General features: G+C 44.1%; 2 protein-coding genes across 3 annotated transcripts in view; one reads left to right on the forward strand and one right to left on the reverse strand.

Annotated features, from left to right (window-relative positions):
• The first annotated feature begins 462 nt into the window (after positions 1 to 462).
• Positions 463 to 1,934, forward strand: foxl1 (forkhead box L1). The gene has a single exon (XM_083654606.1). The coding sequence runs from the start codon at positions 483 to 485 to the stop codon at positions 1,452 to 1,454; it is 972 nt and encodes a 323-aa protein (XP_083510732.1). The 5' UTR covers positions 463 to 482; the 3' UTR covers positions 1,455 to 1,934.
• An 11,856-nt stretch (positions 1,935 to 13,790) lies between these two features.
• kiaa0513 (KIAA0513) overlaps positions 13,791 to 23,242 on the reverse strand; it is a 35,546-nt gene continuing 26,094 nt past the window's right edge. For both annotated transcript variants that reach the window (XM_083654204.1, XM_083654205.1), the window contains exons 9-11: positions 18,945 to 19,025; positions 18,641 to 18,735; positions 13,791 to 17,780 (exon numbers count right to left, since the gene is read on the reverse strand). In XM_083654204.1, the coding sequence (XP_083510330.1) occupies positions 17,731 to 17,780; positions 18,641 to 18,735; positions 18,945 to 19,025 (226 nt within the window). In that variant the 3' untranslated portion in view covers positions 13,791 to 17,730. The remainder of the gene's footprint in view (positions 17,781 to 18,640; positions 18,736 to 18,944; positions 19,026 to 23,242) is intronic.

A 23,242-nucleotide genomic window follows, 5' to 3' on the forward strand; every position in this document is an offset into this window, starting at 1 on the left:
AAGGACTCGGCAATGTTTGCTTGTTCTCTCTGTGTGAGCAACTCTCAGCGTCAAGGGTGGACGTGATATTTCAAACAGCACATCAGTGCGTTTATGTATTGGGTGCCCGGAAATTTTTCCAAATAAACACAGCTTGATTCGACCTGGGTGGGCAGACTTATCAAGCGGCTAATTCTATAAACAGATGAGGGAATAACCCGGCACCTCATTGGTTGCTTGGGCAGAGGAGGGGGGCGTGCGGGGCTCCAGCGCGCAATGAAATTTTAATTAATGTGGGTGGGCTGAGAACACAAGCGACTGTTTATGATGGACAATTTATTTCCCAGTGCAAAGTCAACATAACACAGCAAACGTACAACAATTATTGAACATTTTCCTGGAGGCCTCCCTCATGCGGCTCGGCAGTCAGTCAGCGGAGGAGAGGAGCTGCACTGGGCTCAGGCTGAACTTTACCCGGGACGGACTCCACCTTCCGCGGCGTCATGAATCTCTACCACGGGCGCCTGCCTGTGCCGCCGCTCGGAGTGCCCATACCCGCCCCCCCGCTCATCTACCTGTACGGGGCGGACGGCACAGGTGGCGGGGTCACCGCGGTGCCCGTGCCCGCCCTGGGCTTCATGCAGGCCCGCCACGAACCTCCTCAGAAGCCGCCGTACAGCTACATCGCGCTCATCGCCATGGCCATCAAGAGCGCACCGGAGCAGCGCGCCACGCTCAGTGGCATCTACCAGTTCATCATGGAGAGCTTCCCGTTCTACCACGACAACAAGCAGGGCTGGCAGAACTCCATCAGACACAACCTGTCGCTCAACGACTGCTTCATCAAGGTGCCACGGGAGAAGGGCCGGCCCGGCAAGGGCAGCTACTGGACGCTGGACATGCGCTGCCTGGACATGTTTGAGAACGGCAACTACCGCCGGAGGAAGAGGAAGATAAAGAGCGGCCAGCAGCAGCACGACCCGTTGCAGGACTCCAAGCCGCGCGGCAAGCCGGGGACGTGTAGGGAGAGGCCGGCCGCTCTGAAGCGTCAGCCCGGCCTGCCCCAGCAGAGGACGGAGAGGGTGGAAAGCCAGCCGCACGACGTACAGCCAGATACGGACTCAAAGCAGAACACCCCCGCGCAGAGACTTCAACTAGCCGCGGATGGTGAGCCTCCCGGGCAGGACAGAGCGAAAGGAGCCGGTGGGAGCAACAGAGCCACCGTCAAGTCCAAGGGCTTGTTTAGCATTGACAGTATCTTGTCGAAGAGCGAGGACGCGCGCAGCAGCCTACTGGGCTTGGCGGCAGAGACATGCGCAGCAGAGCGCCACAGTGTCGCTGCGTTCGGTCCGTCCGTGGTGTTCGGCGCGCGACCACACCAGCTGTACCAGATGGGATTCCCCGCCGTGTGCTCCTACCTGTCGCTCACATGTCCCGAGCTCAGCTATCCCGACACGGTGCTGACCTTCAAGTGAGATCGTGGACAACTATTTTGGTTTTACGCACGAATTCTGTGCGTAATGGTGTCCTAAATCCTCGAATTAGTCTCACATGAGGAGTTAGCATTGTCTTCCGTCATTCTACAGTCTTCATGTCCTCATCATCCTCTATGTTCAAACTGTCACTGACATGTAGAAACATCAGTGGGACATTTTTACGCATGCGTAATTGTTAAGACTTTTGACATACTAATTATAAAAACACGACTTTCCCCCCAATTTCCCAAACCAATTGCTCGCAAAAGTCTATTTACATACAGCAGGAAAAAATCCGTAGGGATGTTGTCATTTTTCATGTAAATGTTTATAGGAACTTGAGATGTATATTTCTCTCTTCCTTCATGATAGAACAGCTTTACAGTAAATGTGTTGCAGTTCAGTCCAGCCTCTGTTTGTCTGATACAGGCCTGAGGGCAATGAATGGGCCGATATGAAGTTTGGAAATATCACAATTAAGTTTAGTACTGAAAAATGTCATGGAAAACTGTTTTACATTCCATTTTGTTCTGCGTTTTATGTGCAAAAAATAAAGTTTAGTTTGGTAATAAAATGACAGCAAAGTTGATTGAATTCTGGAAATGTGATTCATTCGAAACTAGAAGAGAATACAATGTAAATCAAATTGAACCTAAATCAATATGCTCACAAAATACATTTACCATAAAGGTGAGAGGCAGCAGTCTAATAACAAAACCAATAGATCACGGAAGGCTTGATGCGGGTCAAGGACTGAAGACTGTTATTCTGGGCCCAATAGTGACCAGACAGTCTGGGTTGTTCGCTGACTGTACAGCCTGGTTTGGAATCCAAAAAGGTCACAGACATAGTTTTGGTGAGAGCCATGATGGTTTTAGCGATATAGGTTTTTGAAGGCGATTCAGATATTTTTTGTATTAAAGCATGATACTTTATACCTCGATATCTTCAAATTGGCCCATTTCCAAAATATTCCCCTTTCTCTTAGAATTGTATTCTTGTCAGTGGGAAAACCTCTGAAACAGCATTCTGGGACAATAAAACTAATTAAAATCCAGAGGATAGTAATAATAAAAACATTTATGCATGAGCTTACTGTTGCATAGAATCAGCCCAGGAACAATATTATCACTACTACTACTACTACGCATGATGACACTGACATTAAAAAAAAAAGAAAATTGCGGACTTGTGTAGAACTACAATCCAATCAAAATGTCTCATTAGAATCAATTAAAGTTAAAGGAGAACTTCACTGAAAAACAAATGCTGATTTATTTTGCACATGATCTCACACATATCCGGAAACTTTCAACAGTTTTGCAGGCATTCATTTAGTTTGACAGTTATTGAGAGTTGACTGGAGTTAAGTTGTGGACCAGTGATGTCATTCTTGCACAAATGACATCACTGGTCCCAACTTCACTCCAAACTCTCAATAACTGTCAAACTAAATGAATGTCTGCAAAACGGTTTATAGTTTTTGGATATGTGTGAGATCATGTGCAAAATAAATCAGCATTTGTTCTTCGGTGAAGTTCTCCTTGAAGGCCTTCCCGTTGATCATTTCTACAATAAATAGCCTACGTGTGTAGGCCTTAACTTATCTTAATCAATCAAAGCACATCATATCATATCAGATACACACTGACTGGACCAGATTGGATTTTTTTTAAATAAAAGGCCAATAGTGGTTCAATATATTGGTCTAACTCTGCAAATGAATTCATCGTTTGGATTTTTTTTATAAAGTTTTATCCTTGCTGTCCATCTACAGAAAGGTCTTCGAGCATTTACAGGCTATTCACACAGTAGAATGACACCTGCATGAAATCAGAGGACTCCACTGACAGCATCATTACAAACAGAGAACACCCATGTCTAAATATAGGCCTGCGGCTCAGACACACTCTCTCCCCTGAAACGCTCGCTCGGGCCGAGCTGTGCGGCGCTGTGCAAATCAGGAATGTTTGTTGAAATAAATAAACTTGCCCACATTTGAGGAGAGGAACTCACAATCACAAGCATTTCCTGTGTATAGGATTCTTTCGGTCGGACAGACGTGTAAATAAAACATTGTGATGAAAACCCTCGCAGGAAGAGGAAGGAGAGGGGGGAAGAGTGATGGAGACGGTGATAGGAAATAGCCGAGAAGTGTCGGTTCCAGCGGCTGGTTAGCACTTTGCCTCTTTGGGATTTGTGGTGCGTTTCTTGCTAATGCAATAGGCGAGTCCGACAGTCCAGCCTGGACGCCCGAATAAAAATGTTGGCAGTTTACATTTTTGCACACCACAGATACGTTGAATGTCAACATTTGTGAACCAAAATATGTTGCATATCAACATTTCTTGACACGTGTCAGGTCATACACGTCATATTGTCTGCTATTGAAATAGTGTGCTGACCAGTAAGGGTGTTGTGGTCAGAGTCGAGGTGGATGGAGGGTGTAAACGCTTGCCTTTCGCACAGTGTTCAATGCCCAGGGTGTACATTTAAACCGTGAGCCACATTTCATGTTTTTGTTATTTAACCCTAACCCAAACCATAACCCTATACTTGCATAACCAGTTTTATTTGCATAATGTTTTCAAATGACCTGAAAAATCTGTTACATTTTCAAATTTACTTTAGGAAATGTTGGTTAATTTGAAATGTTGATGCAATGTATTTTTGCTTCACAGACGTCACGTATCTGTCACGTAACCAAAACGTAAACTGCCAACGTTTTATTCTGGCGACTGGGTTGGACGGTCGGTTCAGATCAGTGGCTGGGAATGTTTCACTTCCTGTGTGGAAGAGGGTTTCTCCCAGGAAAGATGGACCATTCCTTTTAGAGATATCCCAATTGAGTGACGTCACCCCTGAGTTCTGTGCGTTCCATTTAAACATTTGGGAAACCAGCCAGGGTTAGCTCTAGCCAGGCTATCCATTGTTAGCAATAACAGTTGATAAACAACACATTTCTCGGTAGTTTGTGCATACAAACACTGTAGCAACATGTCCACACATAGAAGTTAGAAAGTAAAGTGTGTATGACTGATTTAATGAGACACAAATAAGACAGAAGTGCTAATAAACAGCATTTCAATAATGAGAGACTAATAGAAAGTATAACAAGCTATAATGATACAACAAATTAATTTTGGCATATGACTCCATGATATGATGACGCTCTCCTGAGATGATGAGAGGGCGTCGTCAGTGAAGAATAGGATAGGAAATCCCCCCAGAGGGAATTCTTCAATCAGGAGTCATGACGATGGTGGTGGTCAGGGGAGGAGGTGGGGCGAAAACAACTGCTTCAGCGAGAAAGGGGGCGAGCCTAACAATGAATGGGTTATACATCCTCAAAGAAAGGGGGTGTGCACTGTGATATGACGAACTGGGCATTGGCTGTCAAGTAGTCTTCATTATTGAAAATAGTCCAAGACATCATTTAATACAACTTTAACTACGGTTGAAGCGTGGACCTGCCATCTTGGATTTTGAGGTTGGGGCTGCTGAGGCAGAAGAAATCTGAGGACAGGTGTCCTCACATGGGGCATTCCTGACCTTTGAACCGTGAAATTCCCAGTTCACTGTACAAAAGGAATGCCCCATCTTGGGCTTTTAGAACAGCAACGTGAATCACTACTGTGTTATATGAATCTGTGTCAGTGATAGAGTAGCAAAACAGACATTTATTTGAAACTTAAGAATTATTACTTTAATTTTTATATTAAAAAAGTAGGACTATATTGTTCAGAAAAGTAATTTGGACTGGCTTGGGATTATTTTTTATACAGAAACGCTCTCCCCACCTTTAAGCAGTGGATCTGCTGCTCAAGATGATTTGATTTGATTGAGAAGTCAATGTTCTGAACAGCAGTTTATTTCCCCTGTGTCAGAAAAGGGAGGGACAGACCAAATGTATCCTTTTGACAGGAATGAGAAAATGTATCTTTGGAGTTCTGGCATCAATTATATATTACCACATATATAAGATTATTAATTATATTACCACATACGGTATATACACTGTATATGATTATTAATGATATTACCACATATATACACTGAAATTAGAGGGGCGACTACTACTTTGTAGCCTGCCCTATAGAGCATTTCTTCTTCAGCGGTTCAATTCTGCAACTGCCACGTTCTTTATCACAAATGTATGATCACTTTCCAGTGCAGTGCACAGAGGGAACTGGTTCAGAACATTTTAGGAATGAATTTGAATATCTTCATCATGACTCATTTTTCAGAGAGAGTTGTGAGAGTCAGAGAGAGAGAGAGAGAGAGAGGGGGAGGGGGGGAGAGAGAGAGAGAGAGAGAGGGGGAGAGAGAGAGGGAGAGAGAGAGAGAGAGAGAGAGAGAGGGAGAGAGAGAGGGAGAGAGAGAGAGAGAGAGTCAGAGAGAGGGAGAGAGAGAGGGAGAGAGGGAGAGAGAGAGAGAGAGAGGGAGAGAGAGAGAAATATAGTGGCAACTCTGGAAAGTGTCATCGACTGCGTTTCATGTGCAATCAAGTCCCGGCTCAGCACTAAATCACACAGTTTAAAAGTTGCGGGTTCAAAAGGGGTCTTAATCCACGTGTTTATTATATTTTTTCACTCTCTACATAAACCGGCCACAGTTGTCCAAATACACACTCAGCACCGGGGGAGGGCGGGGCCGTGATGAAGATTGATGGAGCCGGTTCAAGGCCACATTAGCTGCTAATCAAGTTAGGTTTCCTGGCACAAAGCTCTATACATCATTATCCGCCTCCAACGTCCACCAGACCACAGCTGATGCAGTTTGCAGCTTGTACACAAACACACACGCATGCTTCATATGCTTCGGCCATGATGGCATGATGTTGCTGCACACACAGTAGAGTTTTAGTTCCTGGAAGGCAGCTCTGGAGGCAGGAAGCATCTCATTGGTTGAGTTAAAACCTCAGTGGGCGGAGCCAAATAACCACAGTTAAAGCTGGAGTGCGTAACTTTGACATAGAAATGAACGTCTGTTACATTCGAGCCATTGCCAAACGAGTTCCCACAATGCTGATGAAGCATATCAGTGCCAGATAACTCTCTCTTTATTCCATAGTAGACCGGAGTTTTCAATCTGATGTCGTCCGGGGACATTCACATGCTGCGCACAGACACCGAGCTAACTAATTTCCCGTTAGCCGTCTGCTAACTTGAATGGGGATAAATAATTCAGTTGTGCGGCTAAGTTAAATGAGTTATTTTGCTGAGTTTTGTGACGCTCAAAACAATTTATAGGCTTTGACAAATTCCGCATTCATTCTCATTTCCCAAGTTGGGAAGTCATCCTTCCGACTTCGGTGTGTTTATATTTGTCAGGACCCTTGGCATCCCTATACTGAGGGAAAAACTCTCCTTTCTTGTTGTGGGCGAGTCACATTTGTGACGGACACATTAACCAAAAGCCAGATTCAAACTCTTCTAAGCCCTCTGGAAAATGGCAATTACCCATGTGGCTCTTGTGCTCAATGCAACAACACAGCAAAAACATCACACTTCTGTCACCCACAGAATGGGAAAAAAAAATCTTTATTAAGTGTGTCATAACTTGTGCGTCTACTCATGTTGTTTATTTGATAAAATGTCCATGTGGCCTTGCCTACGTGGGAAAAACCACCAGAAAACTCAAACAAAGAATTTGTGAACACAAGAGTGCGATCCGACGCCAAGATAAAGATTCCCCAGTTGCACTACATTTTAACACTAAGAAGCACGACGTGGCCTCCCTCCGTTTTTGTGGCATAGAGAAGATCCTAATGCCACCTAGGGGTGGAGACCATGACCTGATTTTGAAGAGAAGGGAAGCGTACTGGATTTTTACACTTCAGACGCTGTCTCCTAAGGGATTAAACGATGAACTTTTATTGAATGTAATGCTATAATATGACTTTTTTTTGTGTATATTGAAATGCTTATGTTAAAAATTAGTCCATCTGTCCAGATTGGTAGGCCTACTGGTCTTACAAAACAGAAAGCATATAGCCTATTTAGGCCATGCAGCCTGTAAGTATGTTACTGTTTATCTTATATTGTCCCGTATTTTCTTATATTTACATTTTTTATTTATAATACCTTGAATATGGATGATGTACTTGTGATGTATTGGGCACTGTCTATGTTTTAATTCTAGTGCACATATATTCAAATTGTCCCCTGATTGAGCACTCAATGTAACCACTTCAAGGTGCTCAACCAGGTAAGGTCCTTCGTTGTGATTGGATGATTGGTTCATGGGGGGCATCCCCTAAATGTATATATAGATGGAGTCAAGGCGATGTCGCCCATAATACTGATGAAGGTCCTAGTGACCGAAACGTTTAATATCCAATACATTTTCTCCTAAGAAGGTGAGACAGTGTGCGGGAGCTTTTCTTTACAGTTTGACGGACACATTAACCACAGTGCCCTGTTGCGTCTGAAACCGACATTACGGGCAAGCATGACGACTCTGATGTGTCATGGTCCTAACCTGCCCACACACGCCCAGCCACACCCCCTACCCACCCCGCAAACGCAGACTCGCTATCACTTTCCAATCCCTAGCTACGTCCCTTTTCTCTAGCCCCGCCCCTTCCATGACCACGCTCCGTACCACGACCCACATCTTCCTAGCCACTCGCCCTACCCACCCCTCTCGCCCTACCCACCCCTCTCGCCCTACCCACCCCTCTCTCCCTACCCACCCCTCTCGCCCTACCCACCCCTCTCTCCCTACCCACCCCTCTCTCCCTACCCACCCCTCTCGCTCTACCCACCCCTCTCGCCCTACCCACCCCTCTCGCCCACCCACCCCTCTCGCTCTACCCACCCCTCTCGCCCTACCCACCCCTCTCGCCCCACCCCTCTCGCCCTACCCACCCCTCTCGCCCTACCCACCCCTCTCGCCCACCCACCCCTCTCGCTCTACCCACCCCTCTCGCCCTACCCACCCCTCTCGCCCCACCCCTCTCGCCCTACCCACCCCTCTCGCCCACCCACCCCTCTCGCTCTACCCACCCCTCTCGCCCTACCCACCCCACTCGCTCTACCCACCCCACTCGCCCTACCCACCCCTCTCGCCCTACCCACCCCACTCGCCCTACCCACCCCTCTCGCCCTACCCACCCCTCTCGCCCTACCCACCCCTCGAATCCCAACTCACTACAACCTTCCTATCCCTATGGGCCCTTTTACCTATCCCTGCCCCTTTCCTGACCCCTCCCACCACCTACATCCTGGGCCTAGCCACTCTCCCTACCCACCCCTCAAACCCTGACCCTGACGTCTTCTGGTATGCCCGAACTGTACAGGTCCGGGTCTCAGCTTTCTAATAATAGGCGGGTCCATTCAGGTCCAGGTGGGCTATATCAGCAGGGAACTGTGGCAAACAGTCAGTTGCCGACTAGCTATTGGGGTGAAGGAGAACTGCAAAAAGAAATCAAAGTTAGGTTCACAGAGACTTTGTCTCAATTCAAACAGTCAAAACTACAAATAATGGAAACATGTTGAATGTACTGGATGAACAAATACGTGCCGTATAAAGGCAGTTTATGTTAGCTAGTTAGCCTTGCTGACTTTCCAAGCTCAGCCGTCCAAGCCTACAGGTATCTAGGGAACGTTAAGCTAATTAGCTAGCTGCTGCCCTTCCAAAACCATGAATTCCATGATCATGAATTAATGAAAAAATGAGTTATTACTATTAATATTTTATTTATTTATTTTTTATGTATATTTTGACTGGTGTATTTCATGCAAAAATATACACACAAAGAAAACAAGTGCATTATTTGTGTCTAAAATGACATGTGAGTTGTAGTCAAAGCGGGACTATTCCCCACAAACAAACAAATCAAAAGTAATCTTGCAGATGGAGCAAATAAAAAGGACATTATTTCCATTGGTCTTTGCTAACGAGAATAAATATTTATATATATGGTATATATATATATTTATTCTCGTATATATATATATATATATATATATATATATATATATACACACACCATATATATATATATTTATATACGGTATATATATATATATATATATATATATATATATATATATATATATATATATATATATATACACACACCATATATATATTTATATATATATATATATATATGAGAGCTCTCATATCAACTCTTCAACATTTCTGCAGCTTGGGCTTCATGAATCATAAATAAATACCCGGAGTCTCATGAGGCTTTAAAGTGCCTGCGTGTGTGTGTGTGTGTGCGTCAGTGAGAGAGAGTGTGTGTGTGTGTGTGTGTGTGTGTGTGTGTGTGTGCGTCAGTGAGAGAGAGTGTGTGTGTGTGTGTGTGTGTGTGTGTGTGTGTGTGTGTGCGTGCGTCAGTGAGAGAGAGCGTGTGTGTGTGTGTGTGTGTGTGTGTGTGTATGTGAGAGTGTGTGAGTGTGGAGTGTGTGAGAGAGTGTGTGTGTGTACACATGTGCAAATCCCCCCCCCCCCCCCCAGTAGGACTTGTACACAGCAGCAGCAGCAGGCTCACCACCCCTGGGCAGGCTGGGACCACCCTGACTTTAACACTTAATCCTGGAGGAAGTGAGGCTGCACTGGAGTCTCCCTCAGAGACTGTCCCTCAGAGACTGTCCCTCAGCTCAGAGAATGTCCCTCAGAGAATGTCCCTCAGAGACTGTCCCTCAGCTCAGAGAATGTCCCTCAGAGACTGTCCCTCAGCTCAGAGAATGTCCCTCAGAGACTGTCCCTCAGAGACTGTCCCAGAGACTGTCCCTCAGAGAATGTCCCTCAGAGACTGTACCTCAGAGAATGTCCCTCAGAGAATGTCCCTCAGAGACTGTACCTCAGAGAATGTCCCTCAGAGAATGTCCCTCAGAGACTGTCCCTCAGAGACTGTCCCTCAGAGACTGTCCCTCAGAGGGCTGCAAGAGTGCAGATGGCCCTCTGCCTGTGACACATCCTACACACACATACTCAAAGTAGGAATTGTGTAGAATATGAACATGGTCACCAACACAATCGCCAGAAAAAAATGTTGGCATTGTACCTTTCTGCACATAATAAGATCTCAAGGTAACTTTGAAACAAAACCTTTCCAATGTTGACTGCAAATAAAACGTTAACAATTATAGGCAATAAGTAGCCTGAAACAAACTTTGTTAGCGATCGTTACATTTAGGCAAATAAAACAACTTGGTTAAGGTTAGGATTCTGGTTTGGGATAGGGTTAAATAACAAAAACGTTAAATGTGATAAGACTTTTTTGCACATCAAGTCTATTTTTGGTGTGAAATGGTCGCACGTTTTTGCGTGTTGAGCAGGTTAACTGGCAGGTCTGCTAGTAAATCTAACATGTGTCGTGTGTTGAGCGGTCTAACTGGCAGGTCTGCTAGTAAATCTAACATGTGTCATGTGTGTTGAGCTAAATGTAACATGCGTGTCTCATGCGTGTTGAGCTAAATGTAACATGCGTGTTGAGCTAAATGTAACATGCGTGTGTCATGCGTGTTGAGCTAAATGTAACATGCGTGTGTCATGCGTGTCGAGCTAAATGTAACATGCATGTGTCATGCGTGTTGAGCTAAATGTAACATGCGTGTGTCATGTGTGTTGAGCTAAATGTAACATGCGTGTGTCATGCGTGTTGAGCTAAATGTAACATGCGTGTGTCATGCGTGTTGAGCTAAATGTAACATGCGTGTGTCATGCGTGTTGAGCTAAATGTAACATGCGTGTGTCATGCGTGTCGAGCTAAATGTAACATGCGTGTGTCATGCGTGTTGAGCTAAATGTAACATGCGTGTGTCATGTGTGTTGAGCTAAATGTAACATGCGTGTGTCATGCGTGTTGAGCTAAATGTAACATGCGTGTGTCATGCGTGTTGAGCTAAATGTAACATGCGTGTGTCATGCGTGTTGAGCTAAATGTAACATGCGTGTGTCATGCGTGTCGAGCTAAATGTAACATGCGTGTGTCATGCGTGTTGAGCTAAATGTAACATGCGTGTGTCATGCGTGTTGAGCTAAATGTAACATGCGTGTGTCATGCGTGTTGAGCTAAATGTAACATGCGTGTGTCATGCGTGTCGAGCTAAATGTAACATGCGTGTGTCATGCGTGTTGAGCTAAATGTAACATGCGTGTGTCATGCGTGTTGAGCTAAATGTAACATGCGTGTGTCATGCGTGTCGAGCTAAATGTAACATGCGTGTGTCATGCGTGTTGAGCTAAATGTAACATGCGTGTGTCATGTGTGTTGAGCTAAATGTAACATGCGTGTGTCATGCGTGTTGAGCTAAATGTAACATGCGTGTGTCATGCGTGTTGAGCTAAATGTAACATGCGTGTGTCATGCGTGTTGAGCTAAATGTAACATGCGTGTGTCATGCGCGTCGAGCTAAATGTAACATGCGTGTGTCATGCATGTTGAGATAAATGTAACATGCGTGTGTCATGCGTGTTGAGCTAAATGTAACATGCGTGTGTCATGCGTGTTGAGCTAAATGTAACATGCGTGTGTCATGCGTGTCGAGCTAAATGTAACATGCGTGTGTCATGCATGTTGAGATAAATGTAACATGCGTGTGTCATGCGTGTTGAGCTAAATGTAACATGCGTGTGTCATGCGTGTTGAGCTAAATGTAACATGCGTGTGTCATGCGTGTCGAGCTAAATGTAACATGCGTGTGTCATGCATGTTGAGATAAATGTAACATGCGTGTGTCATGCGTGTTGAGCTAAATGTAACATGCGTGTGTCATGCGTGTTGAGCTAAATGTAACATGCGTGTGTCATGCGTGTTGAGCTAAATGTAACATGCGTGTTGAGCTAAATGTAACATGCGTGTTGAGCTAAATGTAACATGCGTGTTGAGCTAAATGTAACATGCGTGTGTCATGCGTGTTGAGCTAAATGTAACATGCGTGTTGAGCTAAATGTAACATGCGTGTGTCATGCGTGTTGAGCTAAATGTAACATGCGTGTTGAGCTAAATGTAACATGCGTGTTGAGCTAAATGTAACATGCGTGTTGAGCTAAATGTAACATGCGTGTGTCATGCGTGTTGAGCTAAATGTAACATGCGTGTTGAGCTAAATGTAACATGCGTGTTGAGCTAAATGTAACATGCGTGTGTCATGCGTGTCGAGCTAAATGTAACATGCGTGTGTCATGCGTGTTGAGCTAAATGTAACATGCGTGTTGAGCTAAATGTAACATGCGTGTGTCATGCGTGTTGAGCTAAATGTAACATGCGTGTGTCATGCGTGTTGAGCTAAATGTAACATGCGTGTGTCATGCGTGTTGAGCTAAATGTAACATGCGTGTTGAGCTAAATGTAACATGCGTGTTGAGCTAAATGTAACATGCGTGTTGAGCTAAATGTAACATGCGTGTGTCATGTGTGTTGAGCTAAATGTAACATGCGTGTTGAGCTAAATGTAACATGCGTGTGTCATGTGTGTTGAGCTAAATGTAACATGCGTGTTGAGCTAAATGTAACATGCGTGTGTCATGTGTGTTGAGCTAAATGTAACATGCGTGTTGAGCAGGCTAACTGGCAGGTCTGGTATTAATTAGATAGAGGGGAGCGAGTGCTCATGGTGTGACACCGCCGACTGGCCTTTCACAGCTCATTACACGGTGTCCAATCAGCACGCAGCCAGCGTGACCACTGTTTATTTCTGTAGAGAGCTGGAAATGGCAGACTGTTGGCAGCTCCGCCCACTCTCGAACCCTGGAACACTCCAGCACATTGTGCTTCTACAGAGGCTCCCAATCAACACCTTGTTCTTATTGACACAGACATGTTCACCACCACCCCCATCCCACCCCGAACCCTAACCCACATACACACTAACCCTAACCCACATACACAGAGAAGTGCAATGCTTTGACTATGCAGATTCTGTTTTCTCAATGCTATCCTTTTCCCGTCCCCTTATTACTTTGTTTCCCAAGGGAGGTCAAGAAAGTTTCACCTTTTTATTAAAAACCACACCTGGTCCAGCCAGGATCATCCACCTCTGATATGATGCAGTTTGATTGATTACATATTTATTGGAGAATTGATCAATATTGGTCACACACACACACACACACGCACGCACGCACACACGCACGCATGCACGGATGAATGTATTATTATTGTAGTGTCTGCTGTTTCTGAGAGTTTTGATCCTTGACAAGAATAACATTCTGGGCTAAACACTAATTACTGTAAATATTAGTATTTCTTTGGACATGTTTTGCTAAATTGTACTGAAGATCAGCACAAAATATTGGCTACGGGCTTCAATTCAAAATATTATTATTATTACATTACATTATTATTACAAGCTAGTAAGCAAACACATATGCAGCACAGCAGACACACAAACGTACAAAAAGTGTTGACATCAAAAAATTAATTTATTACAGTATCGTCAACTTGACCCAACATTGATGACACGTCCATGCAAATGTAGCCATTGCACAATGAAATAGTAAGGACATTATGAATATCGCACATCTCAAGTTCACTCCCCGCCTCCGTGCTAACATCACTGTATAACTCCGTGCTAACATCACTGTATAACTCCGTGCTAACATCACTGTATAACACAGCTTCAAAGGCTTTTGCACACATTTCTCTAGTAGATTGGGCTTTTGGTCAACATCCCTGTTAAGTGATGAGAACATGGACACCAAAATAATCCATTGTCGATACTAACACTTTAGCAGACACTATGCGGACTGATAGTAGCCACTAGCCAACCACTAGCATCTTAGTTAGTTAGTTAAAATTGGCTAAGTGGGCGGTGTCTGTCTGTGGGCTCAGTGTCAGTCACGATTTGTGATGTCATCAGCGATGTCACTTGAGCAATTGTGATGTCATCAATCATGTCACTCGAGCAACTGTGATGTAGTATGAGCCGATGGTAAACAGTTGTACGATGGCGCCTAGGTGGGTGTGCGGTGTCTGTCTGTGTGTCAGTCACGATTTTGGGAGCCCGCTGAACGATTTCCATAACTGCAGCCATGGCGCATCATCTCCAGAGTCTCCACCCTCAGTTATCTCAAAAGTGAGTTATTTGAAATGATATACAGCAAAGTCTGGCAGTTTTGCGATAACAAAACCAGAAACTACTTTCCTTGTTTTGATAGGAAGTGAAGACGTTGTCATGGGAGACTGTGTAGTACAACTAAAATTCACTCTGCAATGGATGAATAGAGTATGTTGTGTATCACCTGTCATAGTTCCACAAATAAGCATGCTACATCAACTATACTGAGTTCATTCCATTTCACTTTTAAAATCTATGAATCTACAAGCTATAACAAAAACCACAAACATTTTATGACTAAAATGTCTTCTTATTTTGGATGATGCTATGATGCTCTTTATCACTAAACATAGTGTATGCTAAAGTGTTAACATGGGACACTGTGGTAAACGATCTACTGGGGACACTTGGGATGATTTTAGTGTGTCTTTTCTTGTCACTTAAGACGCACGTTGACCAAAAGGCCATCTCCCAAAATCATGTGCTCCTTGAATGGAATAAATCTCATTTTTGGTTGATCCTTCAGCCAAAGTCAACAAGTTCGACTTTTTCTTTTTTGAACAATCAAGCAACAACAGAGCGACTAACTGCTCCTCCTACTTCATTTGACACCAAGTAAAACACAACTTTCAACTTTACACACTGATATGTTCCATCCAGAGACAGGCCATGCATCACACACACAAAAGGCATCAGTCAAAGCAACATATCAAGACTAAACACACAGTCCAAAGCGTTCTGCTACTGATGCATTAAAGACCACATACGCTGGTGAATATTTCAACCATATTGGATACGCCTATCCGCTTTGTAAGTGTCCAGATGGGCAGTCAGAGGGGTGGACAAGGCATTGAAGTTGACATGCAACATGGTTAAGGTCAAAGGGGTCAAACAGTGCACACGGCCTCAACACAAAAGGGGTTATCGGAGGTTTAGGGGAGTGGCTTACATGCAGAGGGAGATAATACAGGAGACAACAGCTCTCATAAAGATCAGAAATAACATGACAAGAAGCAGAGAGCTAATGGACACACAACACTGACTGACTGCAAGGCATGGCACTATGTAACTAAACAACATGTCATCAAACTCTGGAGGAATGATTTAAGTTCACGTTAAAGGTTAATGCACAACACAACAACTCTGAACACACAGAGTAAAATGTACAGTATTTACAAGGATTGGTAAAACACAATATATAACACATCTGAAATGACAACCTGTCCAGCATTAAAAAGACACGGAAGCGTACAGCATTTAAAAATCACCTGATTATATCATCTGGAAACGGCTTGGTGGGGATGGATTCTGTCAACTCTGTTACTATGGCTCCCTTGAAAGCATCGGCCTATCATTGATAAGGGACACAATGCTACCCCACAGTGGCAGGACACGGTAATGCAATCACAGGGACAACACCTCACAGGTTTCCCCATGGGCTCCATGCGTTGTACACATGCAAATATAATATCCATCCATATAAAGACACTTTTGACTAAATTGGCATGCTGCTGGTTCTTCAACTTTCTATGCACATCTACTAACTCTAGTTGAATGGAGTACTAATACAATAGAACAGAGCTCCACTAAAAGCAGAGACCAAACACACTGAATGTTATTTGCGTGCATAAGAAGTCACAGGATGAAATGGTGTTTTGGTGGGACAGCTGGGCATAAACACAAGGAGCTTTCACTCAGGTACATGGAAGGCACTTTGGATGGACAGGGAGCCTCTAATGTTCCCATGGCTACGGTAAAGTCTCTAATAAAAAACATAAAAAAATAATACCACTGGATTGTAAAGTGTGCCAGGAGAAGTTACAAAAATGAGGGGCGGGGAATAGGTAGTGACACATCTCTGCACATAAGGAAGACTTGAGAAGAAGGCATGGAGATATATGGAGATATACAATAGATGTGTGGGTTTCAGTGATGTTAAAATGCTTCTGAATTCTATCTGAATTCACCTGAATGTGGTCAACTCTGCCCATCTGGTGCTCCTAGCAGATTAAAACAAGTGCAAGAATGATTTTGACTGTTACCCCGGTCTGCTGTGTTGTGGTTTATGTCAAATGTAACAAGGCTTGATGATATTATAGTCTAGTGTTTTCTTTTTCACAGATGTTGATATAACTGAATATGGGGTAACACCGACATGTAATGAACATGGTTAAACTGGTAAAATGTCACATAGGATATATCATCTACAAATCATGTGTATTATGTATTATGTAAAACTAGAGTGTCAGACACTATAATTAGACTGTCTAGCTATTATTGTACACTAGTTGTTGAACCTTTTCTTATGAATATTGAAGTGTGTACTGGCTGCTAATGTGGTATTATCACTGATACAGGAAGTGTACTGGCTGCTAATGTGGTATTATCACTGATACAGGAAGTGTACTGGCTGCTAATGTGGTATTATCACCGATACAGGAAGTGTACTGGCTGCTAATGTGGTATTATCACTGATACAGGAAGTGTACTGGCTGCTAATGTGGTATTATCACTGATACAGGAAGTGTGTACTGGCTGCTAATGTGGTATTATCACTGATACAGGAAGTGTACTGGCTGCTAATGTGGTATTATCACTGATACAGGAAGTGTACTGGCTGCTAATGTGGTATTATCGCTGATACAGGAAGTGTACTGGCTGCTAATGTGGTATTATCGCTGATACAGGAAGTGTACTGGCTGCTAATGTGGTATTATCGCTGATACAGGAAGTGTACTGGCTGCTAATGTGGTATTATCGCTGATACAGGAAGTGTACTGGCTGCTAATGTGGTATTATCACTGATACAGGAAGTGTACTGGCTGCTAATGTGGTATTATCGCTGATACAGGAAGTGTACTGGCTGCTAATGTGGTATTATCACTGATACAGGAAGTGTACTGGCTGCTAACTGATACAGGACACGGTAGAAAGGAGCTCTGCAAAGGTGGATAAATAGGATGTGTTACAGTTGATTGCAGTCAGTGGGGTAACTACATTGTTTTCCAGCAAATCGTGCCACACCTACAGTATACAACACCAGTCAAATGGAGTCAGTCTCTCTGTGACATTGAGATGTTGGGACATTGCTATTGTGTGTGTGTGTGTGTGTGAGAGAGCGAGACGTATGTGTGTGACGTGTAAGAGAGACACGTGTGTGTGTGTGTGCGTGTGTGTGTGTGTGTGTGCGTGTGTGTGTGTGTGCGCTGTCAGTCCGTCACGTGGAGACTTTGATATGTAGCCTGTTGTCCTCGAGTTCACTCTGGCGCCATTTTCTCTATGTGGTCGCTCAGCAGCTTGTATTGTTCTGCAAAGGGGGAAAACACACATATAGGTTTAGTTTAAAGCGGCCCTAGCCAGACTTAGTTTTCTCAGCTTTTCATATTGAAAATGTATTTTGGCTCCAGCACTCATTGCTGCGGTGTTTGTGCCCTGCACGTCCTTGGCTCACACAGTGTCCAGTACTGTGAGGTCTTCCTCCTGGGATTTCCTCTTGTCTTTGTCTGTTCAGCCATGTTGGCTAACACTGCTCATGCTAACTACCCACTCCCTCTTCTTCTGTTGATTACAAACTGGCAATGTAAAACGTATTACTTCCTGTGCGCCAGAGGATTTGTGCCCAGAAAAGAGCGACCGTGCAGAGTACACGCAGGTGTCTACCTACTGATTATTCAGTCGGAATTTAGTACTCACTTCTAAATCCCCTCTGATGCGCAAGGCAACAAGAGTGAAGGAATATGTAGCTAACTATTGTTGTGTGATTAACTGTAACTAAATATTAGCTTTAGCACAAGAATTATTTTCTTCCACGATTCTGAATTGATTCACAACTCCGAAGAATCAATTAATTTGTTCATTTTGGTATTACTCATTGGCCTTCAACAGGGGGGGTGTGATCCACAGGGGGTCCGCAGGTGGGTCTATGACGAGACACCGCCTGAATGTATAGGCCACGCTTAAAATGCAACACAAGTTGATTTTATTTTTAACCGTAGGGGGTCCATGCTCTGTTTCTCTATCAGCCAAGGGGTCCTTGGGCTGTAAAAGGTTGAGGCCCCTGCTTTCACTTATTTTGCTTGAAGTCACTGAGAACTGAGAAATACTAATATAAAAAGATGACAGAATTTTCATTTTTTCAAAGTGTGGCTCTTTCCTGTCAGGCTTTACCTTCGTTCAGGTTCCCGATGACGGCCTGCTTCTTCAGGAAGTCATTACACAGTTTCTTACTGAGTCCAAAAGCCAGCATGTTGTGGGTGAAGGTCCTGAAAATACAAATGGACTAAAGTCAATCACAGTGCAAAAGGAAACCCCGAGAAACCACACACGACACTACAGCTTCTGCTATTTGGACCAGTAACTCGTTCGACCACTAGGCGGGCTCCATAAGCAACCCTGCTGATACTATTAACAGGTCAAAAGAATTAAAGGGTATATAGTACATAGAGAACACAGTGGCTGGCTGCCTCCTCACCCCAGTTGGCCAAAGGCGATGTTCTCATCGATTTTGGAGCTGTCGTCCCTCTCCTCCTGGGTCATATGACACCACTTGTCCCTGCAGCACAGAGTGCAGGAGGCAGGAGGCAGGCGTTAATACCCAGGTTTGACCTTCAGCTCCTCCACATAAACAACAGGCTGGGGGTGGGTATCGCAAAATGTCACCAGTATCATCATCATCATCATTATCAGCGTCACTGATTTGAAGATATCAAGACAATGCTGACACAACACAAACACCTTCAACATGTTGGACAGTGGGATCTCACGCTTTCCACTGGTTTATGGGTATTTTTTGTGGTGGTGGAGAATCAACCTTATTCACACGGTGGCCATTTTGAACAAGCTACCTTGAAGATTGACACGTACGAGCCAATAACAATTAGCTAATAATCCCAGAAACAACATTAAGGACAGCTTGACTACCTAGGCTAAAGTCCTGGTAGCTAGCTATAATGGACCAAATATATTAAACTGTGTGAACCTAATATATCACTCTGGATTCTTCTTGTTTCCAATGTTTTTTTCAGTGGGGAAACTATGAAATGCTAAATGTTTGTATGAAGCATCTTGGTACAACACAGCAGGACAGAGCTGCGCTGGAGTGTTCAAAATGGCAGTCACGTGAATATGGCAAATTCAGCATGGCTTGAGCAAAATAAAATATTCTTTAAAAAAAGGTGTCGATACCCACCACTCAGTTTGGAATGGCATGCAAATAGCTGTATATATATATTATATATATATATATATATATATATATATATATATACATATATACAAACATATATATATATATATATATATATATATATATATATATATATATATATATATATATATATATATATATATATATATATATATATGTATAGAATGTATATGTATATATTCCATTCCATTCACACAAATGAAACAAAACAAAGAGCTTCAGACATTCAAACATAACCATAAACATATTATCCATTCACAGTTAATCATTGTTAACAAGAAGATGAACGTAAAACATTCAAGTAAAGCATAGATTTGTCATACTCTGTACAAATGCTTGGACAAAATAAAAACGTTTCCATGCTGCAATTCACCAACACCACAGACACCAAGCTGGTCAAAATGACAGATAAGGATTGGGAAGTGGTTAAAGATAGGACAGTCTCAGTTGTAGATAGACGGCACTGTATAACCGGCAGCAACTCATATTGCTTTTATTCTGTAGTAAAGGGATTCAGGGGTTGGAGGCAAATTCAATTGGAATTTGTAATTGCTTAGACCGGTTTGCTCCTGTCTTTTAGAACAATACCGTCTAAAGCAGTCTAAATAAAAGATACTGTCTTTTAGAACAATACAGTCTAAAGCAGTCTAAATAAAAGATACTGTCTTTTAGAACAATACAGTCTAAAGCAGTCTAAATAAAAGATACTGTCTTTTAGAACAATACAGTCTAAAGTAGGGGTGGGAATCGCTGAGTAGCTCACGATACGATATCGTCACGATACTTGGCCCTTGATAACGATATTATCACGATACAGCGATACTGTGATAATCGATATATTGGAAGATGATACATCACGATACCTGTGTAACTGAAGCGAAAAAAATACCCCTAAAAGGCAAAAAGCAGGTATTATGTATTTATTAGCAGAATTGACATGAACTCTCTCAGAGTTCACTCACTCACTCATACCATTTTCGATACCACGGAGGAAAAGTTACACATTAAGTCTTTTTATTATTATTATTAAAACAAGAAAACCTATATAACCTACCTACCTATATAATTTCTAAAAGTTGATATTAATGATCAAACATTTCCATTCATGTAGCCTACAGTATTTATGTTTTTGTTTCAACTACAAACATAAATAAACGTCAACTTGAAACTATGTTTCAACTACCACACACAGCATAATATTTTAGCCTGTTTATTATTATTATTATTATTATTATTTTTAAATAAACATATCGATACTTGGTGCCAGTGTATCGATAACGTATCGCAAGTGGAAATATCGCGATACCGTGAGTATCGATATTTTGTCCCACCCCTAGTCTAAAGCAGTCTAAATAAAAGATACCAGGACCAGGACACAGATTTACCCTCTTGGAAATGGATTTCAAAAAGGCTTAATGGGTACTAAGTTTTGTATGATGGTTGCTGCTACTCAGGCGACAAAATGCTACTGTAATGCTACTCTCTGTGTAACTACAGTATATACTGTATCTACAGTATACAGTATATACTGTATACTGTATCTACAGTATATACTGTATCAACAGTATACTGTATATACTGTAATGACAAAACAGGCAGGTCTGTACTATAAAAACATGGTACAAACACACATTCATGCAAACACAATGCATTTCTGCTTCCATGAAATAGAGAATACTTCTATAACTTTATGGCGATCGAGCATCATCTCTCTGATGAGGCTGTAACTGCCTCCAACTGTCTCTGATAGTCTTTCCCTGTTCTATCATCCATCTGGGATTATTTATTTAGTTACTTTATGAGAGCTGATAAAAATATTCTGTTATCAAACTTTATTGTAGCTGTGCTGGAAATATCTCAAAGTGATGTCAGCTCATTTGACATGTAACCAGTTATCTACATACAGCATAGAGCAAATATAACGCCAAACGACAAAATACATCACGAATAGCTGTTTTAACTGTTCAAAGTGTTCAATTCAGAATTTTTTCCTTTTAGGCCAATTTCCAACATGGAGGACTGCTGCACGTCCGTGCAATCAGGCCGCAGCACTCGACAGCAGACGAGGCAGCTCAAGCTGCAGCACTGGACAGCAGACGAGGCAGCTCAAGCTGCAGCACTCAACAGCAGATGAGGCAGCTCAAGCTGCAGCACTCGACAGCAGACGAGGCAGCTCAAGCTGCAGCACTGGACAGCAGACGAGGCAGCTCAAGCTGCAGCACTGGACAGCAGACGAGGCAGCTCAAGCTGCAGCACTGGACAGCAGATGAGGCAGCTCAAGCTGCAGCACTGGACAGCAGACGAGGCAGCTCAAGCTGCAGCACTCACAGCAGACGAGGCAGCTCAAGCTGCAGCACTCACAGCAGACGAGGCAGCTCAAGCCGCAGCACTCACAGCAGACGAGGCAGCTCAAGCTGCAGCACTCAACAGCAGACGAGGCAGCTCAAGCTGCAGCACTCACAGCAGACGAGGCAGCTCAAGCTGCAGCACTGGACAGCAGACGAGGCAGCTCAAGCCGCAGCACTCAACAGCAGACGAGGCAGCTCAAGCTGCAGCACTCGACAGCAGACGAGGCAGCTCAAGCTGCAGCACTGGACAGCAGATGAGGCAGCTCAAGCTGCAGCACTGGACAGCAGACGAGGCAGCTCAAGCTGCAGCACTGGACAGCAGATGAGGCAGCTCAAGCTGCAGCACTCACAGCAGACGAGGCAGCTCAAGCTGCAGCACTCAACAGCAGACGAGGCAGCTCAAGCTGCAGCACTCGACAGCAGACGAGGCAGCTCAAGCTGCAGCACTGGACAGCAGACGAGGCAGCTCAAGCTGCAGCACTGGACAGCAGATGAGGCAGCTCAAGCTGCAGCACTGGACAGCAGATGAGGCAGCTCAAGCTGCAGCACTCGACAGCAGATGAGGCAGCTCAAGCTGCAGCACTGGACAGCAGACGAGGCAGCTCAAGCTGCAGCACTGGACAGCAGACGAGGCAGCTCAAGCTGCAGCACTCGACAGCAGATGAGGCAGCTCAAGCTGCAGCACTGGACAGCAGATGAGGCAGCTCAAGCTGCAGCACTCGACAGCAGACGAGGCAGCTCAAGCTGCAGCACTCGACAGCAGATGAGGCAGCTCAAGCTGCAGCACTGGACAGCAGACGAGGCAGCTCAAGCTGCAGCACTCGACAGCAGACGAGGCAGCTCAAGCTGCAGCACTCGACAGCAGATGAGGCAGCTCAAGCTGCAGCACTGGACAGCAGATGAGGCAGCTCAAGCTGCAGCACTCGACAGCAGACGAGGCAGCTCAAGCTGCAGCACTCGACAGCAGATGAGGCAGCTCAAGCTGCAGCACTGGACAGCAGACGAGGCAGCTCAAGCTGCAGCACTCGACAGCAGACGAGGCAGCTCAAGCTGCAGCACTCGACAGCAGATGAGGCAGCTCAAGCTGCAGCACTGGACAGCAGATGAGGCAGCTCAAGCTGCAGCACTCGACAGCAGACGAGGCAGCTCAAGCTGCAGCACTCGACAGCAGATGAGGCAGCTCAAGCTGCAGCACTGGACAGCAGATGAGGCAGC

Source organism: Poromitra crassiceps (genome assembly GCF_964638095.1).
Source record: "Poromitra crassiceps genome assembly, chromosome: 18".
Classification (NCBI taxonomy): domain Eukaryota; kingdom Metazoa; phylum Chordata; class Actinopteri; order Beryciformes; family Melamphaidae; genus Poromitra; species Poromitra crassiceps.

Excerpts from the sequence above, each read along its gene's own strand:
- foxl1 (XM_083654606.1), top strand. The coding sequence starts at position 483 with ATGAATCTCTACCACGGGCGCCTGCCTGTGCCGCCGCTCGGAGTGCCC.